Source organism: Zeus faber (assembly GCF_960531495.2).
Source record: "Zeus faber genome assembly, chromosome: 6".
Classification (NCBI taxonomy): Eukaryota; Metazoa; Chordata; class Actinopteri; order Zeiformes; family Zeidae; genus Zeus; species Zeus faber.
This window is the reverse complement of record NC_137201.1, coordinates 13,864,025-13,888,098: the sequence shown is the minus strand read 5'-3', so window position 1 is coordinate 13,888,098 and position 24,074 is coordinate 13,864,025. Positions and strand designations below refer to the sequence as shown.

Sequence of the window (24,074 nt, the reverse complement as noted above, 5' to 3'; positions counted from 1 at the left end):
CGCCACGGCGTCGGACCCAGACCTCCCATAAATCGAACAGGAACCCGGGTGCTCATTTGTTAAAGGGCAGGTGAGCTAGATTTGGAGGCTCCTTCCCCACCCCCTTTGTTGGGAGCGGAGCGTGTGGTTGGCGCGGCCAAAGGTCGATCGATCCATAGGAGCCGGTTTGTTTTTGTAGCACTGTTATCCAGAGGCTTCAATGCAGAAGTCAGTAAATATCCAAGCGATCTGGAAGGTCACTGTGTACAGTAGGTTTGGCCTAAAGGTAATTTCCATCCATTCCAAAGATTTAGGGGGAAATGTAAGCAGTGGGGGTCGGAATACATTGCACTTCTGTCCCCAAGGGGATGAAAACAAAGATATTTATACGATGTAGCAGCGGCCGGCCAGTCAATGAGGGGATTGTTGAGGCGTTAAGATACGTAGGCGCTGGCCACTAAGCTACCTCTCTTATTGACGATTTTCAAGTGAGGTCAGCGTCTCCCCTATAGTTATACACTTCAAATGAAGTCTATTTATAGTTACTTGTGTTTTTTTGGGGTGAGGTGGGGGAGTCGCTCATGGAACACATGACAAATTATAAAACACAGTGATCAACAGCGGCATTGTGTTCGATTCCCTCAGGGTTCCCTTGATGAAACACCGGACCTTTTCCAACGCCCCATGGAAAACACGTCTCTTAGTTGTCGTTTGACAGACGGGGGGAGGTGGGGGTGGGGGTGGGGGTTGACTTTTAACCACCGTGATGGAAAGGAGGGAAAAGGGAGCGAAAGAAAGGGTAGAAAGTAACACCTTAATTGGTCGTGGCAAGTTTATGGAGAGGCAGAGGTCTGGAATTTAAATGGCGCATTTTAATGGGTACGCTTTATCGCCCTCACTTGGATAACTCTCCCACTGCCCACCAATTAGTGCTCACACAGCCAGATGTGTGCAGACACACACACAGACACACACACACACACACACACACACACACACGTGCGCGCGCTATACTTCCATTTCACACCCCACTAATGATTTATCTTGAGGACGGAAGGTTGATGTGGAGTTGTGTGTGTTTAATATGCCCATATTTCAACCTTGTCTACCGTATTTCACTACATTCACGCCCCTTGGTGTCGATGCCAGGGCAGCAGTTCTTCATCATGTAAATTCATGTGTTTTGCTATTATATACTCCGGCGATCTCTCCTCTCTAATCATTTACTTTGCACTCTCTTTTCCGTCCTCTCCCCATTTCGTTTCTCTCATTTTTTCCCGTCCTTCTTCTCACATGCACTCTGTGACTCACTTTTGCTGCAGCTCTTTTTCCAATTGGACATTCTAGAAGGTCCTTGTGAAAGGGGAACACCTGTGCAAAGACTTGTCGTTGTCCCTGGAGTTGCTATTTTTATGGCCTTATATGTTTTCATTTTCTCATGGAGTTCAATGGATACCAAGTACGTTAAGTATAATCACAAAGTGATTATGCTTCTACAGACAGGTCCCTAGTTGGTATAATATTGTGTAAAAGTGTCATCACCAACTTTGTTTCGGGAGATCATTCTGACGAGACATTATTTATATGAGACAATTGTTCTTTCATACCGTTTGGCTGACCAGTCAGGAATTAATCCCCGAAGGAATATACCGGGCCCGGATCCAGGGCCCAAAGGTCAGGAAGCCTCTCAAGAAAATTTTGCCTCAAAAAATTGAGCCAGGCTTTTTACGAACCGAACAAATTTTACAGACAAGCAAAGCAGGCAACTGCTGTCAGAGCACTATGACGCCCCTTGGCATTTATGTCTGTCCAAAAGGCTTCCTTACCAAAAGCCTATGATGTATGAGGTGATCCCCACCCCCACTTTGACGAAGCAAACTCGTGTTACAGTTTATGGCTTGATGCGAAACCTCACATATGTTTCTTGGGGGCTCTTGTTGTCCCTGCCCTAGCTCCTATCATTATGAATCACCAAGGTCCCATAGGCTGCGAAAAAGTTGGCAACAACTCAGCCCAGACCCAGGGCCCATGTATTTGGGATCTCTCCACGCCAGTCTCTATGCCAAGAATTGTAGATTATTTTAGTAAATTCTTAAGCTCTTCTTTGTCACCAGTGCTTCTCAAATTGCCCTGATTTGAATGGACACATACTTTATGCTCACTGTATCATTGCCATAACAACTTTCATTGCCTTTTTACCCATCCCAATCCCTTTTATCCAGCCCAGTTCTCATCCCACGTCTCTCTCAAAGGTTCATAGTTCCTCTCTAGAGCCTCATTCCTATGTGTCAGCTTCCAAATGTACTTGATGTCCTTTATGTCTATAGCCTTTTTACCCACCACAACACGTTCCTCTGCAATGTTCAAAGACCCTCTCTCTCTGGAGGCTCATTCCTATGTGTTTAAGCTTTGGGCGATCACCGCGTCAGTGTAATGATTTGAGTGAATTTTGGCCGAATCAGTTCTGTCATGGAGCCAAAGCTGAATCCTCAGGGCAAGTGCTGATTATTAATCCAGTGCAGGCAAATCAGGTCTCATCCTTTTACACATGATACTGACCGGAGTGCGGTGTCCTAGACGTAGGTTTTAGCATAAATTGAGCTGGGGTATAGGAAGAATCCTTGTCATTTTAGCCTCACCGCCAGCCAGTTAAGCAGGTATTGCTAAAACCGGCCAGTTATCTCCACCGGGAAGCACGCAGGGTGTCATTGTAGACACAGTGACTTTAGCGCAGCGGTAATTGCTTAGAATATTGAGCTCATATGTCTTTTTGAAACGTCTGGTCTGAGACACTTTGGCTAATCTATAATTCAACACAGAAAATCAAACGCCCTGTCTCTGTTGCCGACTCCTCCTCTCCCTTTGAAATCCTTCCTGCATCCCCAGGCAAGACATGACATGACAAGACGGGGAGACTTTCCTGTTTCATGTGAGGACGGCGAGGGGCAGGGACGCTTTCATGTATCCAACAACACCTTCATGTTTATTGTTCTGTTGTCGATCTGAACGCAAATATGTTGAATGAGGAGACCTGTTCTGGACTCGATCTTTTCTCGTTTTTTTTTTCATTTTGAATGAGTCTTTTATACTCTCTCGTTCTTTTTGGCTTTCACTGCCAGATTCGCGTTTTAATCGTCCCAAGTTTGAACCTGAGAGAGATTACGGCACGTGAGAGATTTTTGACCCATTGATGATTTTTGACCCACTTTCAATCCTGTTTTTAGGTCCCAAAATTGTCGTCTGACAGTATTTCTTCTTCTTTTTGTCTTTTGATTGTTATTTTGAAACAAGCACCATTTATTTTAGAGGTTAATATCCCCTTTTAGGCCTTGAAGCAGATGGAGGCTGAGCATTAACACTGATTCTGAGTTATCTTCACAGACAGTTGGTGAAGTTTAGGGGTTGGTGCTGGTAAGCTGCTTGTACATATCTACAAAACAAAAAAACAATTCAAGGTCACGGGGAGGGGGGTTTAAGATACTTTACTTTTTTGATTGAATCATCTTGTGATCGGTATGCTACAGGTGACTCCGCACCCCAAATCAATTACCACCAGAGGCCTAATCTCGCTTGTGTTTCCTGCAGAACGCTTTAGGGCTGGGGTCGAGAACCTTTTTGGCTGGGAGAGCCAAGTATTTCTAAATGTATTTCCTTGTGAGCCATATAATATTTAATAAAAATGAATGCAACTTAATGCGTGCATTTTTTAAGTAAGGCATACATTTTTAACGTATAACACATCTCTGAGTACTTAAAAAAGCGCTATATATAATACATTTCGCTTTATTCCTCTTAATAATATTGTTGTTATACTGTAGTTAGCCAATAATAAACGAAATTCTTTTAATCATTAATGCGACTTCTGGTGCTGCATGGTTTTGCTGGTGACCTTGTAGTCTGGTTCCTCCGTAGTGAGGTTAAGCTTCATGCTGCGCTGAGGCTTCAGTCCAACGTGAGCGTAGGTTGCTCTTAATGTTGCTCAGACGCCAGAAAGACTGCTCACATGCGTATGTAGAGCCAAACACGGTCAATACGGCAATACTCACACGCTGCATTGTGTGGTCTGTGACGGGAAGCTCGTTCCAAGTTTTAAGAATCAGCTGCTCTTCAGGTTCAAGTTCAAGTTCAAGCGATTATTTGTCACATACATATTGAAGTTTTTTCCATTTCTGTCCACTTGTGTTCAGCTGATTGGTCCGACTGGAGGCAGGGAGTTTTCTTAATGTTCGTCTGTCTGACAGAGAGGCACAGGCTCGTAAGCAGCCCAGCAGTGGAACGCTGTTCCTCCTGCGCCCAAGAGGATCATTATTATCCACAATTATTATAATAATCCTCAGTGACAGATATAATTGTGGCCTGCGTGCCGCATATTGAAATGAACAATAAAACTCTGGCCATGCGGGCGCACCACGGCCAGAAAGACTCCGTCTCCCTCCCTAAACCCTTACCTGTGGGCAGAGACTCCCACAAGTGGCGCCTGAGCAGAGACCCGGGAGGGGCAGGGCGCCGAGTAAAAGGCGCCCCGGAGTCTTTCTGCGGTCCGCAGCCGGTGCTTGACCACGCCCCTTTGTCCACCACATTTATATTTTGAATTTTATTTTCAAAATTGTAATTTCTCTTACCTGTTTTACATTAAAATGACACAGAATAATTATTATTTACTTGTTAATTGTGATGAAAAATTTTAGCTCAAAATTGTCTGCGAGACATATACCGTCATCGAAAGAGCCATAATTGGCTCGCGAGCCACAGGTTCCCGACCCCTGCTTTCGGGGGACATCTGGCCCACGTGGAGCACTTCGTAAACCCTGCTAGAAATTTGCCATATAAAATACAGTTCCTTATTTTTTTATCGTCGTGCTTTAAACGAGTGCTGAGTCTGAAAAGGGACCTGTTATGCTCCTTTTCAACAAGTTAATGCATAGGTCTCTGAGGTCCCCAAAAGATGACTTTGAAGCTTTTGTTGGAAATACCACTCGGATTATGCATTCGAGCCATTCTAAAATCCTTCGATAACCCTCTTGTTCCAGGACGGTCTGTTTCAGTGGGTTGAGCGTCTCTCCTAAGGCCCCTAGTTCTGTGAGCCAATGGGGTTTGAGCTTGAGTTTCCGGTTCTGTAAACTTTCACTGATTTCACTTTATCGGTGCACCAAAATCTGTTCCTGAACAAATTTGAGGTGAGAAATAAGCAATCCGGCTGCTGAACCCTCACTCAAAATTAGATCCACAAGTCCTCATTTAAAAGTTTGTTCCGACTATGCAGCGGATCAACATGACTGACAATACACAATTTGGTATTAATTCCTCTTTCTTTTAAAAGTATTTGTGCTGGTCTGTGGAGCCAACAGAGCACTTCCCATGCTGACAGTAGCTCTTAGCTTAGCTCTTGGCTTAACTCTCGGGCCGCAAGCGGTAGCGCTCAAGCCGTGGGTGGAGTTACTCAGATGGGGAGCGGTTCTAATTCTAAGGATACCCAACTTGATGTAGGCTTGGGAGACAAATCTGGAGGGCTTGTTGGATCACATGGTTTCAGCCCACAAAAACCTGACTGGGTTGTCTTTTTTTTCAGTGTGTGTCCTAGTAGGCCCATCAGAAACCCAACTGTATGTGCACAAGCCCTGAAAAAGCCAGTTTTTCATAATAGGTCCCCTTTAAGGTAATTTCCACCCGTCAAGTATAAAGGTAAATGTCCATTTAAAAAGCACTTTTTATGCAGGCTGCAGAGGCTACCGCTGGCTTCACGGACACAGTAAAACGATTTTACAAGGTCATTTACTTACAATTTTAATCATTGTGATACAATACAGCAGCAGCAGTATCGAGAGAATGGAAGCCATTGAAACTAACTTTTTTCTCTTTTGATAATAGTTTTCTTATGGGAGCTATAGCTGATGTGTCGATTTTTTTACTTATGCAATGTTCCATTCTCACTTTTTATATGGTAATTTTTGGTCACATTAATACCAGTGAGAAATTCGTGGACTACTATAACTTGAACCTTTTTTTGTGGTAATTATCACGACAGTTAAAACCTGTTGGAGAATTCTCACTGCATGCTCGGTGAGGTTAACCTGTTCGCTACAGGAAAACAAACTGAGAGTATTAAAGATGTTTATTCTGCAGAATAAAGAGAAAGATACAGCCATGCTTCAACACAGCGTTCTGATCGGTCTGCCCCGACTTCTGTTGAAGAGGGCTTTATACAGATGGAAGGTTGTGTGCCATTGGTCAGGTGTCATTCTGTCATACAATGATTTAAGAGTCAAACTTAAGTTGAGTGAAGATGGAATGTGATCTGGTCTTTACAATACAGTAGGCATTATTGGAAAGGACAGTGTCGCTTCATATGAGCTGCTGAGAGACTCATTAAAAACTGCAAGGCAATGTTACATAGGAAAAATGCTATTCTCCTGTATAAAACATGTGAGACATCGTTCAAAAAATTGATCATCTGCATTTTTCTCTCACAAATCCCCAACAGTCTTTATCAGGCTGTCCCCAAATTAAAAAATGTCTGTATGCGTCTTTGATAAAATCATAATAAAAGTGTAAAAAGCTGTCTGGTGTAATGAACACCAAAGTATCCTAGGTTTCCACACCAACAAATTATCAGAACAGATTCAAATGTTTAATGGCCGTGTGGTGGTGTGTGCCTGTGCCGAGAGCAGAGTTCATTAAATGTTAGACCTGGCCTGCCGAAGTTAAATTAACTCGGAAATGCCTCATCACACTTTTCAAATAATCTTAAATAGATTTTCTGCTGCGAGGTTGATTTAATTTATTTTACAATTTATTTTCCCGCAATTACTGCACAATTATAATTGTGTACTTGTGCTTGTGTGTGTGTGTGTGTGTGTGTGTAAAAATAATAATTTTTCTGTGTCACGCAGAATAAAACTTATTGGGACAAATGCTCTTTTATATAATAACTACACATTAAGTTTTTTCACCCTAATGCTCAATCCACAGCAGCAAAGTGAGACAAAGTGCGGCAGGAAGGGTTAGCAATGACTATTTCTTTGTATTTTTTGTGGAGATCTATGGATTAGTTTGAACTTTTTTCTTGCTTTACTGGTGCCCTTGCATCAGATATGTATGACGACCAAACGTTACGGAAGGCCCACGGTCGATCCTGGGAAGTTCTGACCACCAGCTTTTAGAGCGTGGTCCATGGAAAAGGTCTGCACGATTATGTCTAAAATGATAATCACGATTATTTCGCTCACTATTGTGATCACGATTATTCATCCATTTTGGGGAACACAATTATTTTATTTCACTTTGTTAATCAACAGAAAAGTGCCTTCACAATAATAATGTATTTCATAAACCTATAAATAAATGAACTCAAATGTACAAATCTTTGAATCACCTGTTACCCTAGAATGGTAACAGGGTTGATGGTAACAGGGTTTGACAGTAACAGGGTTGACGAAAAATGTTATTGGCAGCCATTACTAGCCATGTGGTAAAGGTCATGACTTCAGATGGCTGCATTCATGAAAGACTTAAATGTTAGTATATACTGTATGTACAAAAAAAAATTGATTTAAAATGACAAACAAATAACTTTTTAATGCATGCTTTTGTTGGTAACAGGGCTGACACAGTGAGCGTGTTCCCCTCTGGCAGACATTATAACTCAAAGAAAATGTCTTCAAATAAGAGGACCCTTACTTGTCTTTTCACCATCAACTTCATTAAGGGCGGATGATTTAACTTCCTGCAAATGAAGCAACTTCCACAAAAGTCCATTATCTCTGAAGGGGTGTTTATAACAGGGTTGGCGACAACCTTTTCAACATTTTACATACAATAAAACCCATCCTTGAGTAATGAAACAACACTTGAGGCTTTATATGAGTTGAAGTTTTTTATATGATAGTTTGATGGTCATGGTCATGACCATGGTCATGATGGTCCTGCTGGTGTAACTGGTCAGTGGTTTCAGACCAGCATGACCATGCTGCTGTGCCATCAACTGACCACTTACACCAGCACTACCAACCGATCCACCACAACATTAAAACCACCATTTTTAACCACTAATATTGTGCCACCAAAACAGCTCTGACCCATCGAGCCATGGACTCCACAAGACCTCTGAAGGTGTCCTGTGGTATCTGGTAGGGTCGAACGATTTGGAAACGTTTTTTTAGAACAATATTGCAATTGCAATTAAGTATGTATGTATGTAAGTATGTGTTCTTCTTTCTTTCTGTATTATTCACTAAACACAAGCTATAAACCATTCTATAGCATGACCAACACAACATTGGATACAGTCAACATATAAACTGCTCTTTCCTGTAGGCCAGGCCTTTGTGTTATGATTAAATGAGATTAATTGATATGAATAACATATCTTTATTTATCTATTGAAATGTAAAAACAAAAACCTTCAATCACAGAAGAATATTGACTCACTGATTTGGCTTCGAGCATTGTAATTATTCGAATCCGAAAATGAAGATTCGAAAAATTAATCTGCAGTGCTTCAGCAGAAATGTATTACTTGATATAAAAATGTTGCGTGCATACGTCCACATACCTCCATCTCTTTGTGGCGCAAGTAAATGAGCTTCGTCCGTATGCTCTATTCTTTTGTCCCTGCAGGCGCAGGGGCAGCTCTATGCTCATTACATTTAAAAAAAAGCAAAAAATAAAAAATAATAACAAACAGGCCCAGCGTTCTGGAAGAGGCTCCGTCTGGACTCTACAGGTGTTCCGGGCTCTGCCAGCAGGACACATCCCGCACAGTGCAATTCGGCCAGGGATGGAGCACCGAGTTTCACCGGGAGGCAGTGCGGAGGTCTGGTTAAAACAATCGCTTGATTAGGCGTTTTTTCTTTTTCTTTTCCATTTTTTGGGGCCGCTTTCTGGAATCTCACAAAAAAGGATGGAGAGCAGAGGAGCTAAATAAAAGCATGAAAAATCCTGTAATTATCCAGGAGAAAGGAGTCGTCCCGACCCCCATCTCTATTGATGGGGGGGGGGGGGGGGGTCATGTTGACAGCCCTATTGGTTATGTTGTGTCACATTAAAAAAACTAAAACATTTTTAATCGCAGCCTTTGCGATTTGAATTTGAAAATTGCGTTCTATAACATTGCGATGTCGGTTTGAATTCAGTAGTCGTTCTGCCCTAGTATCTGGCACTGCTGCAAGGCGTTGGCAGCAGATCCTTTAAGTCCTGTAAGTTGCGAGGTGTGGCCCCCATGGATCGGGCTCGTCGTTCCATCTGTGTTATTGTGCCTCTTGGCCACAAACTAAATTTCCCCTTGAGGGACCATAAAGGCCTGGGATTGGAACCTTGACCAAGGACACCTCGGTCGATCGGCACGCACCGTCTCCCAGAGCTCGATACCGACTTTGGACGACATATTTAATAACCACTTAAACAGCTTAAACTTTTCTTTGGGACCGTCTTACATTTAGAATTCTGTTTCCCCCCCTGATATAGTTTGACGGCCCTTTAATCGGGGGCATGGCAAACCCCCCCCCCTCGAGGCTTTCCTCCCCCGTCCTCCCCCGTCCCTTCATTACTCCTCTTCATCTCTCATTTACTGCATTGCGCTCATTACAACATGGCGGGCTCTAAAGACCGACTCTACTCAACTGTACTGTACAGGGCTTAGCGGCGGATTACACACGGGGAAAATATTAACGTATTTATTCCCGCTTGAAGAACCAGAACAAGAACAAGAGCAGCATTTACCTCCCTTTTTTACACTCCCTGCTGAACAAGCGTGTTGTGTTTGAAAGGTCAGACACGTCGGTTTATTTGCATCGCCTCTTACGTATCCCGCAAACAATATATCTGGTCACCTCGGGCGTCTGGGCAGCCAATTGAAGTGGGCACCTCGGCCCTGTGGGTGGGTGGTGCGGGAGTGGGGGAGGACGGTGGTCACCCAGCAACCCGCTCTCAGTGGACAATGGCCATGGACTCGGCAGTGGACTTTTTTATTGTGTTTTTGTGTGTTTCAGACATATTGGGGACAATGGCAGAGATACTAAAATCAAAAATATGAAAAACTGCCGTGTGTGTCTGGTGGTGGTGGTGGAGGGCTCGGATCATGATGAAATATGATGAAACCGCCGTGTGCCGTCTCTCTGCTCTGTGATCTGTGCTTTCTATTATTTCCCCTCGGATATTGATTTTCTTTCCTCCCCCTCGTGGGGAATCGTGGGGGCCAGCGAGCGGCGAGCTCTCCCTGTCAACACTGTTTCACCGAAAAACGCACCGATATACACTCACACACACACAGACACACCTGGTCAATACTCTTTCCCCTCAGGGAGATCAATCAGAGAGCGATTGGACAGGCCGGCGACGGGAAGAATTCCCACAGTTCTACCTGTGTGTGTGTGTGTGTGTGTGTGTGTGTGTGTGTGTGTGTGTGTGTGTGTGTGTGTGTGTGTGTGTGTGTGTGTGTGTGTGTGTGTGTGTGTGTGTGTGTGTGTGTGTGTGTGTGTGTGTGCATGTGTGTGTGTGTGAGTGTCTTGGGTCTGGCGGCTGATGGGACAGTAACAGGGCACCGGGCTCCATCGATGTCTGAAAAGGAAATGGAAAGGTCCGTCCGTCCAATTCGACCTTGAAGAGGAAGCTCATGCAGGAATTGTATATGTATATATATATATTATTATTATTATATATTTTTTTTTTATTATTTATATGGTAAACTATGTAATAAAAAATGAAAATAATTAAAAAAAAAAAAGTTTTATTTGCCACTATACAAGGAAATCGACAACAAACCTAATGATAAACAATATACTACATAAAGAAAATACACCTAAGAATTAACAGAAAACAATAAAAGAAAACCTAAAAATTAAATAAGAAACAGGGAACATTTGGAAATATACACTGTACCACAAATATTACGATAAACCGTTGTATCAACAAATCACATTCTGACAAAAACCGGAAATCGGAAATTGTGCAAGTTTGCATGAATAAACATGAGGTAAAATCTGTACATACACTGTGTATATGATTGTGTGTTGTGTTCATGGACGTATAGCAGAATTTATTTGTGGCTTTTCATCTAATAACGACGTAATAACAACAATAAAGAGTAATAACAACCTTTCTCTACGCTGATGCACGACAAAGCAGCCAGACAGCTCGTCACAGATCCCTGCAGCTCTGGCTCTCTCTCCTGTACGGAGGAATCTGCATGCGCCCGAAGCGGCATCTTTGTATATTTGTGTTTGTATTCTGGGAGTGCCGGAAAATGACCTGTCTCCTAAGATTACACCCCGGCTAACCAGAAGCGACGTGGTAATTGAGGAATCTATTTAAAGGAATTGTAGACTTGTCTCTTTCTCACTCTCTCTCTCTCTACACTGTTCTGTCTTTGCTCCCCGGCCATTTCAGGAATCACACCTGCCTTGGTTGTGAATATTGCACTTTTTTATATAACTTGCATATATATATATATATATATATATATATATATATATATATATATATATATATATATATATATATATCCTTTGTTTTTTTGCAGCTTCTTCTACCAAACTAGTTTCCTCTTCCTCTCCTCTTGATAAAATGTTTGTTTGTGGTGGCCGGTGGTGACTCGGCGGCAGCTATGATGCGGCTTCGAATCAATACCGACCGCAGTGGCAGAGCCTTGTCGAAGGCACATAATGACGTTTTTATTTTGGAACGCCTGATTATAGATACAAGATATGTGTCTGCCTCTGTTTCCAATTTAGTGGCGTCCTTTCCTGCCCGGTTTGAAATATGAGGTCATCGACTCGGCCTACATCTCCCTCTACACAGGTAAGATTGATTTGGGTTTTGTTCTCGTCTCATACTCTTCCCCATTTGTCTTCCCGAATTACAAAAATAATAAAAATCGAAATTCCATAATTAATTGAAATGGATACTGCAAATCTCTGATGGCCAGGACATCTTTGCTCAAGAAGAGTAATTCTATTTGTGTGCATGCTGAAAGTGAATTGATATAGTGATATTTTTGTCCTGTTTCTTATATTGCATTTTCGTGAGTAGCGGGAATTTGTGAAGTACAAATATGTGTTCTTGTTATTATTATTATTAGTAGTAGTAGTAGTAGTAGGATTAGTAGTAGTAGTAGTAGTATTAGTATTGTTATTAGGTTATTTTTGTTATTTCTTATTGTTATTTATTCTCCTTCCTTTTCGGGCTAAAAGTGTCAGGAACACTATAATCGCTGAACCCGCGGACGTGTTTGAGGTCTCCTTAGAACCGGGACACCTCAGAAACCTCGTTGTTAAAGTTTGATCCATATGGATCTATATTTGGAGCAGGAATTTTTGAGAAATAGCGTAACTTGATTAGTTTGTGAAACTAACCGTTTTGTAACATCATGAACCAATGTTATATAAGTCCAGTTTCGGTCTCTGGGGGGGTTTCACTGCGTAGACCGCATAGTGGTTGCTCCGTGAGACAAGCAAGAAGACAGACAGGGGGAGCCGATGTGGCTTTCAATGTAAACTCGGAAAATAGTGCTACGTTTCAGAGAACCCAGAAAACTGTAATACGTACCAAACACGACTAAACTGGACCCTGTGTATTGCTGCCTGCAGATATATTTATTGTTTTGTTATTTTATTCTTTATTATTATTATTATTATTATTATTATTATTATTATTATTATTATTATTATTTCGTATTTTTTGTTACTTTTTTGAGCACTTTATTAATTAATAAGTAATAAAGGTAAAGTTTATTTTATTAACCAAGGATTGTTGTATTGAAGTTTTCTGGAGAACAAAATCCTCTGTAGACAGGCCCCTGGATTTATGCGCACGCCTATACACATGCACACTTACATTCACGCACACACACAACGAACACAAACCCAATGAAAACACACACACAACGGACATACACCCAACAAACACACACACACACACACACACAAGGGACACACACACACACACACACAAGGAACACACTTAACTCACAACTTTGCGCACGTGCCGCCTCTCTGGAGCGTGAAAACCGCGCTGACCAACCTGTTAATTATAATGCATTTCTCCCATCAGGCCTTGCACCTGACACGCCATTCATCACCCCACCCCACATCGATTGATATAATTATGATCCTCCTCTGCTTTCTTTTCATTTCTCTCCCCATATCTCCCCTGATACTCTCAGTGTCTGCCCCCCCCCCCCCCCCCCCAATCTCCAAAGCTCCTCTCCTTCCCTGCCCTTCCTCCTCTGCCATATTTGCATAATGTGTCCTCCTTCTGTGGTCAATTAAAACTTGTAATTGGAAATGTGTGATATTCTTCCTGATAGTCAGAGAGACAACCTAATTGTCGGTCACTCCAAGTTGTCACGCCGGGTGTCTTTAACTCTGTCAGATGAGTCCATGTTGAAGATGAACAGCGTGGACCACGTCCCCCAGACCTTGGCCAGTCACGTCCACCTCCCGGCAGACCCCGACCAGGACCGGCAGAAACAGCCGAGGGCGGCTCTGGACGGCGGCGGGCAGCACGGAGCAGACATGCTGAAGCCCGATCCCAGGGACACCTTCTACAACAGTAATTCAGCCCGTCATCCATCGCCCCCGACACTTCCTTCATGGCTGTGTCTTTGTGTCTGTTTCTCTCCCTGCTTGTCACTCCATCGCTCATTTTGCCGCTCTTTTTGTCTCCTTTGTGCAACAGACTGTCCTCTCTGTCTTGGCCGGTGTTTTCTTTGCACCAGCCGCGTTGTTCTCATTGATGCCGAAGAAATTCAAAAAGGAGGGAAAATAATCGGCAGATGCCCTTCTCTCCGTTCTCTCCTCAGCCCCCATGATCGACCCCGCCAGGCTGGAGAACGTTCTTCCCGCCTGCCTCTACTCCCCCACTTATGTGGTGAAGGACTTCCCCATCGCCAGATACCAGGGCCTGCAGTTTGTACGTCACCTCTCTGGCACTGTGTGTGTGTGTGTGTCTCATATTTGAGAATAATTTCAGAACATTTGAGTGATTATGTTGTGTGTGTGTGTGTGTTTGTGTGTGTGTGTGTGTGTGTGTGTGTGTCTGTGTGTGTGTGTGTGTGTGTGTGTGTGTGTGTGTGTGTGTGTGTGTGTGTGCATATGCCCATATTCGAGAAAACTTTTGTGACTTTGTTCAAATATTATTGCCTATGTGTGTGTCCATATTTCAGAATGAGTCGAATGATTTAGTGATTGTATGTAAATATTGTTTGTTTGTGCATGCTTATGTGTGTGTGTGTGTGTGCGTGCGTGCGTGCATGTGTGTGGCTGAACTTGTCTGGGTGTTAAAAGGTTAATTGGGGCCTCTTGCTAACAATAGCACAGGTCATTAAAAGTGCATTCAATTAGATCGGTGTTTTTAACCGTCTGGAAACGGCCCTTCACAGTTCCAGCGGCATAATGTTCAGATTAATTGGACAGAGAACAAAGTGGCCAAACGGCCGAGTCCATGTTGGATTCCCATCACAGCAGCTTGGTTTTTAACTCCATCAAACGAAGCAAGTGGAGCAGCAGGATTAGGCGCTGCTATCCTCTGTAGGACAGCATGAGTTACTGCAGCTGCACAATGTGGGGAATATGGGGGGGAAATGAAATATATACAGTAAATATACGTATATGTTTTTCAGTAACAAATCAAAAAGTTCAAACAAAATTACATTTCAGAGGTGTGTCCTTGTCCTTGTTTCTCATGCTGTGTCGGCCTTGTTATTGTTTTATGACGTTATTGCCATTGTGTCTGCAGGTGTATCTGTCCTTCGTCTACCCAAACGACTTCACACGTCTCACCCACATGGAGAGGGAGAACAAGTGCTTCTACAGAGAGTCCCCCATCTACTTGGAGAAGTAAGGACATTAGTGTTCTCATCAACGCCAGGGACAGCGTGGCATCAGTCTCTGTCCGGACGTTAAGAGGGACTCCCCTGATTATGCGGATTAAAGTGTGAAAGTGTCGACGCGTTGGACAACTGTGATTCATGAGACCTCTTGCAGTGGGAATAAGTTTGAGGTGGTGTGAGGCACATTGAAACTTCTAAATGTTTGTTAATGTGTCTATGTGTGTGTGTCTATGTGTGTGTGTGTGTGTGTGTGTGTGTGTGTGTGTGTGTGTGTGTGTGTGTGTGTGTGTGTGTGTGTGTGTGTGTGCTGCTCTCCTCGTTTTTTGTCTGGCAGGTTTGGTTTCTACAAGTACATGAAGATGGATGAGGAGGAGGATGACAGACCATTCTTCTTCCCTAACCCAGATGGTAGGCACTAATAAACAAGCGCACACACACCCACACATACACACACACACACACACACACACACACACACACACACACACACACACACACACACACACACAAACACACACACAAATACAGTATAGATCTACAGTTGACTTGTTCCTTTTACATGTGTTTAGACTTCCTGGAGGAAGAGGAGGTGGTGGATCCAGAGGACGAAGAGGAGATTGTGGGCACGCAGCCCCCGAAGAGAACCCCTCACCACAGCCAGACAGGCCACACCTCCAAGCCTTCCCATCGCCGCAAGGGGCCCGTGCCGACTCGCTCTTCCTCTAGCAGGAAAAGAGAGGAAGAGGAGGAGGCCGTGGAGGAGGAAGGGCCAGTCAACAGCATGGCAAAGCGTAGGGAGCGGAGGCACTTCCCCCACAGGGACAGACAGATGGAGGAGAGAGCCGAGGACACGGACTGGGGTAAAGACCATGCGAGGGGGAGCAGGGGACAGAGCCCCAGGGGGCAGGGCTCCCCCGAGGGGGACAGCGAGGAGCCCGAGCTGGAGGTGAGGCGCTCCCACGGGGGGGCGGTGGTCCAGGGACGCTCCCTGTCCTGGATCCGCACGGCGCCTGCCGAGCTCGGTGTCGGCAGGAGCAGCAGTAAGGCGGCGGCGGCGGCGGCGGCGCAAGAGGAGGAAAGAGGAGGCGAGATTCCCTCCAAGCTCAGCAGGTCCTCGCTGCTGTTTCCCCAAAAGACCTCCCTCTCCGCCCTCGCCAGCAGAGCCAAGCAGATCCTCAGCAACTCAGCCCACAGCAATGCCGCCCATCTCCGCGGCACCGACAAAAACAACAACAGCAAGGTGCCCGGCAACAAGAAGGAGAAGAGGGAAGAGAACAAGATCTACATCACCCGGCCGCGACCTGCCAAGGAGAGGGAGAGAGAGAGGGAGAGGGAGCAGCGGAGGGAGAGACGGGAGGAGAGGGCGTCTCGACGGCCCAGAGAAGTCTTCCCCGGAGTCTTTCTGTACCAGAACGGGAAGACCACCAGGTTGGTCAACTTGGGAGCCAAAGCCCGTCTGGGGACAGGGGCAATGGGGAGTAGAGACCTTGTTGGTGTCCCCCAGCTGTGGCCCAACCCCCTCGCAAGTGAGGGCAAAATGCTTTCACGAAACGCAACCATCAGCAAAAATCACAGGGCGGCCCGAAGAGCAGCAGAGAAACATCTCGGTAAAAGTACAAAGAGAGCCGAGCGCAGGGCTGAGAGAGAAGCCGTCATCACCGCCGACAGGCCGGGCAGGGACGCCCCTCCGGCTCCGCTGTCGCGTCTCCCAGACCCTCCTCCCCTGTATGCCGCTTCCAAGTCAAACTCTACAGTGAACACGCTGCAGGGGGAGGCCCGGGTCACCTCTTACCTTCATACCTCGCAGATCACGGAGTCCCAGCCTCAGCCCAACCTGGACCACGACCCGTCGGACCTGGACCACAACACCGACACGAACCGCTCCAACCCGGATGCGGAGCCGGATCCGGAGCCAGAGCCCGAGGAGGGCGGCATGTCGGACTACAGCTACGAGGAGGTGGAAGCTCGGCCGGGCTGGGCGGAGGAGAACATCAACTGGCAGCGGACCTTCTCCGTCAACCCCATGGACTTTGAGCTGCTGCGCTCCGACTGGAACGACCTGCGCTGCAACGTGTCCGGGAACCTCCAGCTGGCGGAGAGTGAGGTGGTGGACGTCTTGGCCCAGTACATGGAGAAACTCAACGAGCGCAATGGGGGGTAAGCAAGAGGGGAGAAGGGTAGGTTGTGGGGGTGGACATTGACGGTCAAATTCAGAATCAGAGTTTGAGTTAAAAGCTTGAATTTATCTGCTGATGGTGACCATTATGTAAAGCAAGAAGTAATTTCACTGGGAGCGTATTGGTCATGCCTCATCGCCAAGCCGTGCAACAAGACCGTGTGAGTAGTGTTTACAGGCACCGCAATGCTATTGAGGCTGAAGTAGCTTTTCTCTCACTTTTCTCCACTCTATTCCATTCCACAGTTGAACCATGCTAATTCCACTGTGCTTCTGTGTTCACAGTTTGCCTGAGGTCTGCTTCTAGCAAATCATTAAACTGCTTTTGAATCTAGGACAGCGAACCTGCAGAGTTTAATAAAATTATAATCAATCTCAAATTTTTGTATCCCGCCATCTTTTCAATGAGATTGTGTAACAGAACGTCCATAACGTGTGTCCCCTGTCCAGGATCTACACCTTGCTGCGGATCATTAACATGGAAAAGCGCCGCGACTCGGCCCGGGGGAACCGCTACCTGGTGGAGCTGGAGCTGATGGAGCGCGGCCGCAGTGTGGTCCGTCTTTCAGAGTACATCTACCTGCTCCTGCACCGCGGGCGGCTGGGCGAGGAGAGCCTGGAGAACACCGACTCGGCCCCGGCCTCGGACCCGGCCTTGGCCCCCTCCAGCAGCCGCACCACCCCGCCGCCCCTTCCCTCAACCAGGTCCCCGTCCCGGCCCGGAGCCACACAGTGGGGCACGGCCTACACCACACCCCTGCTCTGCCAGCCCGTCATGCTCCAGTGGAGGAGGGACGTCATGGTGCACTTTGTGGTGCCGGGTGAGTTCAACCAACCTATGGAATGCCTCTCGTCCAATCAAAATACTCCAGCGGATATAATTGTTGTTTAATGGTATATGAAAATTTGAGTTTTGCAAAGCATCTGTTTAGAGATTAAGGGGCTGAGCGTCGTCTTCGACTGTCTTATAATGCTTCTTTAAATGATACAGCAGATGGAGGTTTTACTGACGTGATTGCAACGTCTTAGTTAAGTTAAATCGCAGAAGACTCATCAGCTTGTGTTTATAAGCGTAGCCATCTCAAATTCATTCAACCGAGAACCATGTTTTTGAAGGTCATTTTTTTTCCACGTTCCTTTGATTCACCAGCTTTTTAAAAAGCTTTTTTCTTTTACCCAGTGTCTGTCATAGCAGATCTAACAGTGTAAGATACGAAATGTGGTAACTCTACTGTATTATTTTCCAAGTACACTAATACTCAGATTTTGCAAAATCCAAAGGGTTTAATAATGTCATGCTATGGGGATGGATTGATTTGGGCTTTGGAAAGGAATATTCCTTTCCTTTGGGGGAATGAAATGTGTTCACTGCTCTGTGTTCAAAACAGTTGTATATCATACCTCGGCAAATGATATATGCCGTTCCATACCCAGCGCTCGCCGGAGTTTTGTGGCGATTTTCAGAGACATCTTCGTCATCTCTGTCAGCTGATGTCGCACCTTTCTTTTCTCCTGATCTCAGTGAAGAACCAAGCTCGCTGGGTGCAGCAGTTCATCTCCGACATGGAGAACCTCCACCGGCAGACCAAGGACGACAACTTCAGCATCATCGTCGTGGACTTTGAGAGCGAGGACATGGACGTGGAGGAGGCGCTCCGGGAGAGCAGCGTACCTCGGTACGTGTGGCATCGGTGAAGAGGGCAGATGGAAACATCGGAGAGGAGATGACTAGCGAGATGACACGTGGCCTTTTGGCTCAGCACCTTTCCTCTAAACGCAGAGATTCGCGTCGTTGAGCCCTTACGCCTTCGACGGCCGCCTCGTTTTTTTGCATGGAGCCGTCATGGGTGTCTCCCTTTTGCGCCCCCGCAGATACGAGTACCTGCGGCGGGAGGGGAACTTCGAGCGATCGGCCGGACTGCAGATCGGGGTGGACACCATCGAGGTGAGAGACGCTTGTCGCAGGTCCGCCTGCCACACGCCACCCAAGTGGCGTCGTCAGGGCCCTCCGACACGGAGACGCAGGCGATGGGGTTGAGAAAGTACCAGTTTTATTTTAGCGAGTGGGCAAGGTGGAACAAGCCCAGAGCAGATGGAAAACGTGTCATGGCAAGGGCTCCTCTCCTGTGTGTGTGGGGATGGGGGTTTTACCTGTTGCTTGTTGATTGGTCTAATGAACAACAGGCGTACAGCCACCCTGGTCCCTGGAGCGATCACCTAGACCCAAGACAGGTGTGGCTGTTTAAACCATGCCACCCCCACACCACAACGCTGTAGACACCATAGTCCGTAGAAGACCAACGGCCTCCAGTCACTGGTTGATGGGCACGCAACAAAAGAACAACTCATGCCTTATTCATCTTCTGCGTCCAACCCAATGACACTCGGATTTAGCCAGACATTGATCTGACACTTGATTGACAGGCCGGTCACTCAGTAAGAACGACCCAGGGGCAGTCTGGGGCGGGTAAGCGGTTGATCCCAGAATCCTCCCTCTCCCCTCTCTCTCTTTAATACCGAGTCCCAGTGGGTGTAATTGAACACACACACACACACACACACACACACACACACACACTGCATTCTGCACTAGAACTTTTTTTTTGATCCCTAAGCTGAAATATATGACTGTTCTCTTAATGAAACACACCAATCCTGGTCATTACATTAACATTCCTTTACAAACGTGATTAAATGGGCATTACAGATAGTAAGTGTGGCTCAGCGTCACCATCTACTGGTTGGAATCGGCACAAAGCGTGCTGGGAGGATTCTGACAGATATTATTTCCTTGAGTGGCAAAAAAAAAAAAGAAGCATGGCGGTCCAATCCCCTGCATTGATCGACTTTTACTCAAAACTTTACCGAAAAAGACTCTTTAAATATATTAAATGGAGGATTTTCACTTGAGTCATTGCCCTCTACCTCACACAATATAATAACAACAACAAAAAGTTATAAATTAAACATTGAATGAAATAACCCCCAAAATATTTGGAGGGCAGAGTAATGCATTATATACAGACGGCTTCAACATGCAACTCATGTGACGGGATTGGAAAGTAAAAGCAAATAAGCACCAAAGAAATCAATCATAAGCGCACGTGAGAACCATCGGAAATAGATTCCCCCCCCCACACACTCACACACACACACACACACACACACACACACACACACACACACACACACACACACATACACACTGATGTATGGTGGATTTGGACTAAATGTATTCCTATTATTATTTTAGAGAGTTGGCGGGTGGGGATGGATGTTTGGGTGGATAAACATAGATGCAGGTAGTTTTATTAAAATGTTAGTTTCAAGTTTGGGACAATGTCTATTGCCTGTTTTCCTGATCCAACCCAGCCGCCGAGATGGGTGGAGCGATCACTCAATGATTAAAATGGTTTTATATCCTGGCAAAGGAGAAAGCTTTCCCTTTTTCTTGATAAAATGAGAAGAATTTAATTGGGCTTGAGGTGTTGAAGTCGGTTTTGTTTTTGGCCCCCTGCAGGACAGCCACAGCATCGTGTTCCTGTGCGACCTGCACATCCACTTCCCCACCAACATCCTGGAGAGCATCCGGAAGCACTGCGTGGAGGGACGCCTGGCCTTCGCTCCCATCGTCATGAGGCTGGGCTGCGGCAGCTCGCCGCGGGAGCCCGACGGTAGCGCGCCCCCCGGCGTGATTAAACGTTTGGGGATTGGAGTTAATCTGCTCCCGTATCTCATACGCCCGCCAATCCTCGCTCAGACCCCGTGCCTGGGGGAGGGATAGGGAATTTTAATTGGAGCCCGGATGACAAATCGAAATGTCCCCTGTATACACTGACACCAATAATAAAGACTTTATTCCCACGTGAGCTGTCTTAGCTTGCATTTGGATAAGAATTTGCATTTGCTACTAAGCTGGGTCATTCATATCATGCCTTAAAACAACCCCCGCACCAAAACGAAGCCCAAAACTAGTGGAAAGGAGCAGATACTGCTTAAGACTTCAAACGTCCTTGAACGGTTCATATTTTTCTTTTTTTTTTCGGAGCGTTTTTATAATGCTCCCTTTTCCCCTTGTACCCTCTTCCTTGTCCCAAACCTCTCTGTCCGTCGGCCATTTGCAGGCTACTGGGAGGTGAACGGCTTCGGCCTGTTTGGGATCTACAAGTCCGACTTCGACAAGATCGGAGGAATGAACACAGAGGAGTTTAAGGACCGCTGGGGAGGGGAGGACTGGGAGCTGCTGGACAGGTAACCCTGGCAACGGTTACCACGGGCGACACACCCCGTCACTTAGGCTACGTTCGAACTGCAAGCCTTAGTGCTCAATTCGGATTTATTGCTCAGATCTGATTTTTTTCGTTTCCCTGTTCACGTTATTTTTTTAATGTGGCCGAAGTCGGATTCCAGTGTGAACTGGTCACAGTCCTGAACTGACCGGCATGCGCAGAAGTGACAAAGACGACACGCAGCGCACTGTCGTGCGGAAGTAAACGTGGCAGGCAAATGCACTGTTGTCGGGCGGCTTGGGGCCATGTACCTCGGCTCAAGCTCGCTGATGAAATCTTGAAATCCAGACCAGGGCACGGTGCTTTTTTCCTTCAGGAAATGAAGTAAAACAAAATAGAAACACATTGTGCGCAAATTGCGCCGCGATCGCTCCCACAGAGGACACAGACCCACGTGCGCACACACACACACACACACACACACACACACACACACATATACACACTATTTTTAGATCCGGTGCTATTCATAAAATGTAGTGAGACAGGTGCAGGTGCTGCGGTGGTGGGGGGCGGCTGTGGTGGCAGCTGCGGTGGTGGGGAGCAGCAGCGGTGGTGGGGGGCAGCCGCTGTGGTGGGGGTCAGCCGCGGTGGTGGGGGCCAGCTGCGGAACGGCTCGCTCTGCTCGGCCTGCAGTGGAATTCCGGGTTTTTCCTCTATTTTTTGTGCGTCCCCGGCCCGTGAGCATTTTGTGCGGCGCGATCCCGTCCGTGCTCTAGAGTGAGTTAAATGTCGCACGGATTCGACTGTTCAGACTGAGGTCGCATTGCAAAAAAATCAGACCTGTGTCCGATTTAGGACCACGTATGAAAGTGGCCCAATTCCGAATTGAAAAGATCAAATTCCATGCGATTTGTGCTGTTCACACTGTTGTGAAATAAAACAGAGGGGAGGGAGCGCGTCTCCGCGTTACGCACGGAGGAAAATAAATGTGTTTAATACATCTACAATAAAACAGTATTAGGGTCACGCAAGAAAAAAGTACCCCTGTGTTTCGAGGATGAACTCGGAATTCCGCCCCCAATGTCGGGACTGCCGAGCAGAGCACTCACACTCACCAGCGTTAAGCAGCGTATACAGCGCAGGGAGGGAAAATAAATAATAGATCGGTCAATAGATAAATAGACAGATGCGGCGAGGGGGCAGCCACGTTCGCCGCATTTTATGAATGCTACCAGATCTCACATTGTGTGTGTGTGTGTGTGTGTGTGTGTGTGCCTGCGTGTGTGTGTGTGTGTGTGTGTGTGTCTTTCTGTCATACATGAAATGTTTGGTTCAGTTGAGTTTAAGAAATAAGGAAAAGTCCAAAGAAGCATTATCAGTGCTTAATATGGTCGTGATGGAAAGCGGTAAAATAAATTAAAAAAAAATGTGATGCCTGCCCCTGTTTAAGACGATTATGATGCTTTTTTACTGTTGTCTGAAACACAAAATGAGCATTTAAAGGGAAACTGGAAAATGTTTTTGATACTTATTGATATTGTTCATCAATATACATGTTTTTCACATTATTCCAATAATTATGCCCTGTGTAAGAGATGGGTCATTTCCATGAAACCACCGCATGTCATATCGGAAATGAATTGATAAACCTATTCCCAGAGAATGTTAAACATATAAGTATTCAAGTAGTAGTATTTAAGTATTCAACATTGATCGTCCAGACAATCACCGTCAGGGCCGTCTGGTGTAGCCAATCCGGACAGTTTTCTCACCCAATTTGACGCGGGAAGGGTCGTGTGTGCTTCCGATTTTTTTAACCTCCTATTGCGAGGAGAGGGTCTGTCGTATACGCGCCGGAGGTCCGATTTAACGCCGTACATCTCCATCTGTCCCTGCAGGGTGCTACAGAACGGCCTGGAGGTCGAGCGCCTGCGCTTGAGGAACTTCTTCCATTACTATCACTCCAAGCGAGGCATGTGGAACGCCCAGAACAAGAAAACCCCGAAGGGATAGCGCGCCCCCCCCCTCGCCCCCCCCCTTACCCCCCCCGCCCCCCCTGCTGGACGCTCCTGGGAAGATTTAAAAAATAGAAATAAACGACCTGCAGATCCGCTGTGTGCGTGAGGGAGGGACGACGGAGCTCACTCACTGCCTGACCTTTTTTCTTTAGGACGAACCGGTTTCTTCCAGCGCCCCCCTCCCTCCCGGAGGCCGTCGCAGGAAATACAAGTCTGAAAGTCCCGAGTCGTCACTTTGCCTCGTCAACTGAAGTACTGTACAGAAAAAAAACTGATGAACAGTTTACGTGTGTGTGTGTGATTGTGTGTGTGTGTGTGTGTGTGTGTGTGCGCGCGCGCGTGTGCGTGCGTGTGCGTTTGTAACAACAGATTTTGAAAAAAGCACCTTTTTCTAACAAGGAGCTGTGAAGACGACCTAAGATTTTTTTTTTTTTTTCTTTCTCGTTTTCTAACACACCCTTGAAAAACAACGGGAGCGCGGCGGAAAAGTCGCCGATTTTAATCCAGGCGCCGCAGCGCCAAAGGACGTCGCCGACGGCTGCAGAGTACGGTTCTGGTCGGGTTCCATGGTAACCCGCTCGACGGCGACTACCCGTTGGAATTCCTCTTAAACTGGTGTTGTGTTGATATCTAATGTGCGTGTTCCATAAAGTGCAGAGCAGCTTTGGTGCCGGGGTCAAGATGTCACTGTGTTGGAAGGTCGATGGATATTCCATCCTCTCTCTCTCTCTCTCTCTCTCTCTCTCTCTCTCTCTCTCTCTCTCTCTCTCTCTCTCTCTCACTATCATGATTTTTATCTCTCGGGTTCTATATCTCTTTCTTTCTATCTCCCGCCTGAATCTCAA

At 46.1% G+C, this 24,074-nt stretch overlaps 1 protein-coding gene across 1 annotated transcript in view; it reads left to right on the top strand.

The window, feature by feature from the left end:
* The window catches only part of b4galnt4a (beta-1,4-N-acetyl-galactosaminyl transferase 4a), a gene marked incomplete at both ends in the record, with an annotated part of 171,415 nt that extends 148,191 nt beyond the window's left edge, over nucleotides 1–23,224 (top strand). The window contains 12 exons of the mRNA XM_080002304.1: nucleotides 11,706–11,772; nucleotides 13,345–13,524; nucleotides 13,775–13,884; nucleotides 14,710–14,810; nucleotides 15,138–15,211; nucleotides 15,373–16,960; nucleotides 17,430–17,800; nucleotides 18,502–18,655; nucleotides 18,852–18,924; nucleotides 20,500–20,653; nucleotides 21,104–21,230; nucleotides 23,110–23,224. Of these exons, the coding sequence (XP_079858430.1) occupies nucleotides 11,706–11,772; nucleotides 13,345–13,524; nucleotides 13,775–13,884; nucleotides 14,710–14,810; nucleotides 15,138–15,211; nucleotides 15,373–16,960; nucleotides 17,430–17,800; nucleotides 18,502–18,655; nucleotides 18,852–18,924; nucleotides 20,500–20,653; nucleotides 21,104–21,230; nucleotides 23,110–23,224 (3,114 nt within the window). The remainder of the gene's footprint in view (nucleotides 1–11,705; nucleotides 11,773–13,344; nucleotides 13,525–13,774; nucleotides 13,885–14,709; nucleotides 14,811–15,137; nucleotides 15,212–15,372; nucleotides 16,961–17,429; nucleotides 17,801–18,501; nucleotides 18,656–18,851; nucleotides 18,925–20,499; nucleotides 20,654–21,103; nucleotides 21,231–23,109) is intronic.
* Nucleotides 23,225–24,074: the final 850 nt, after the last annotated feature.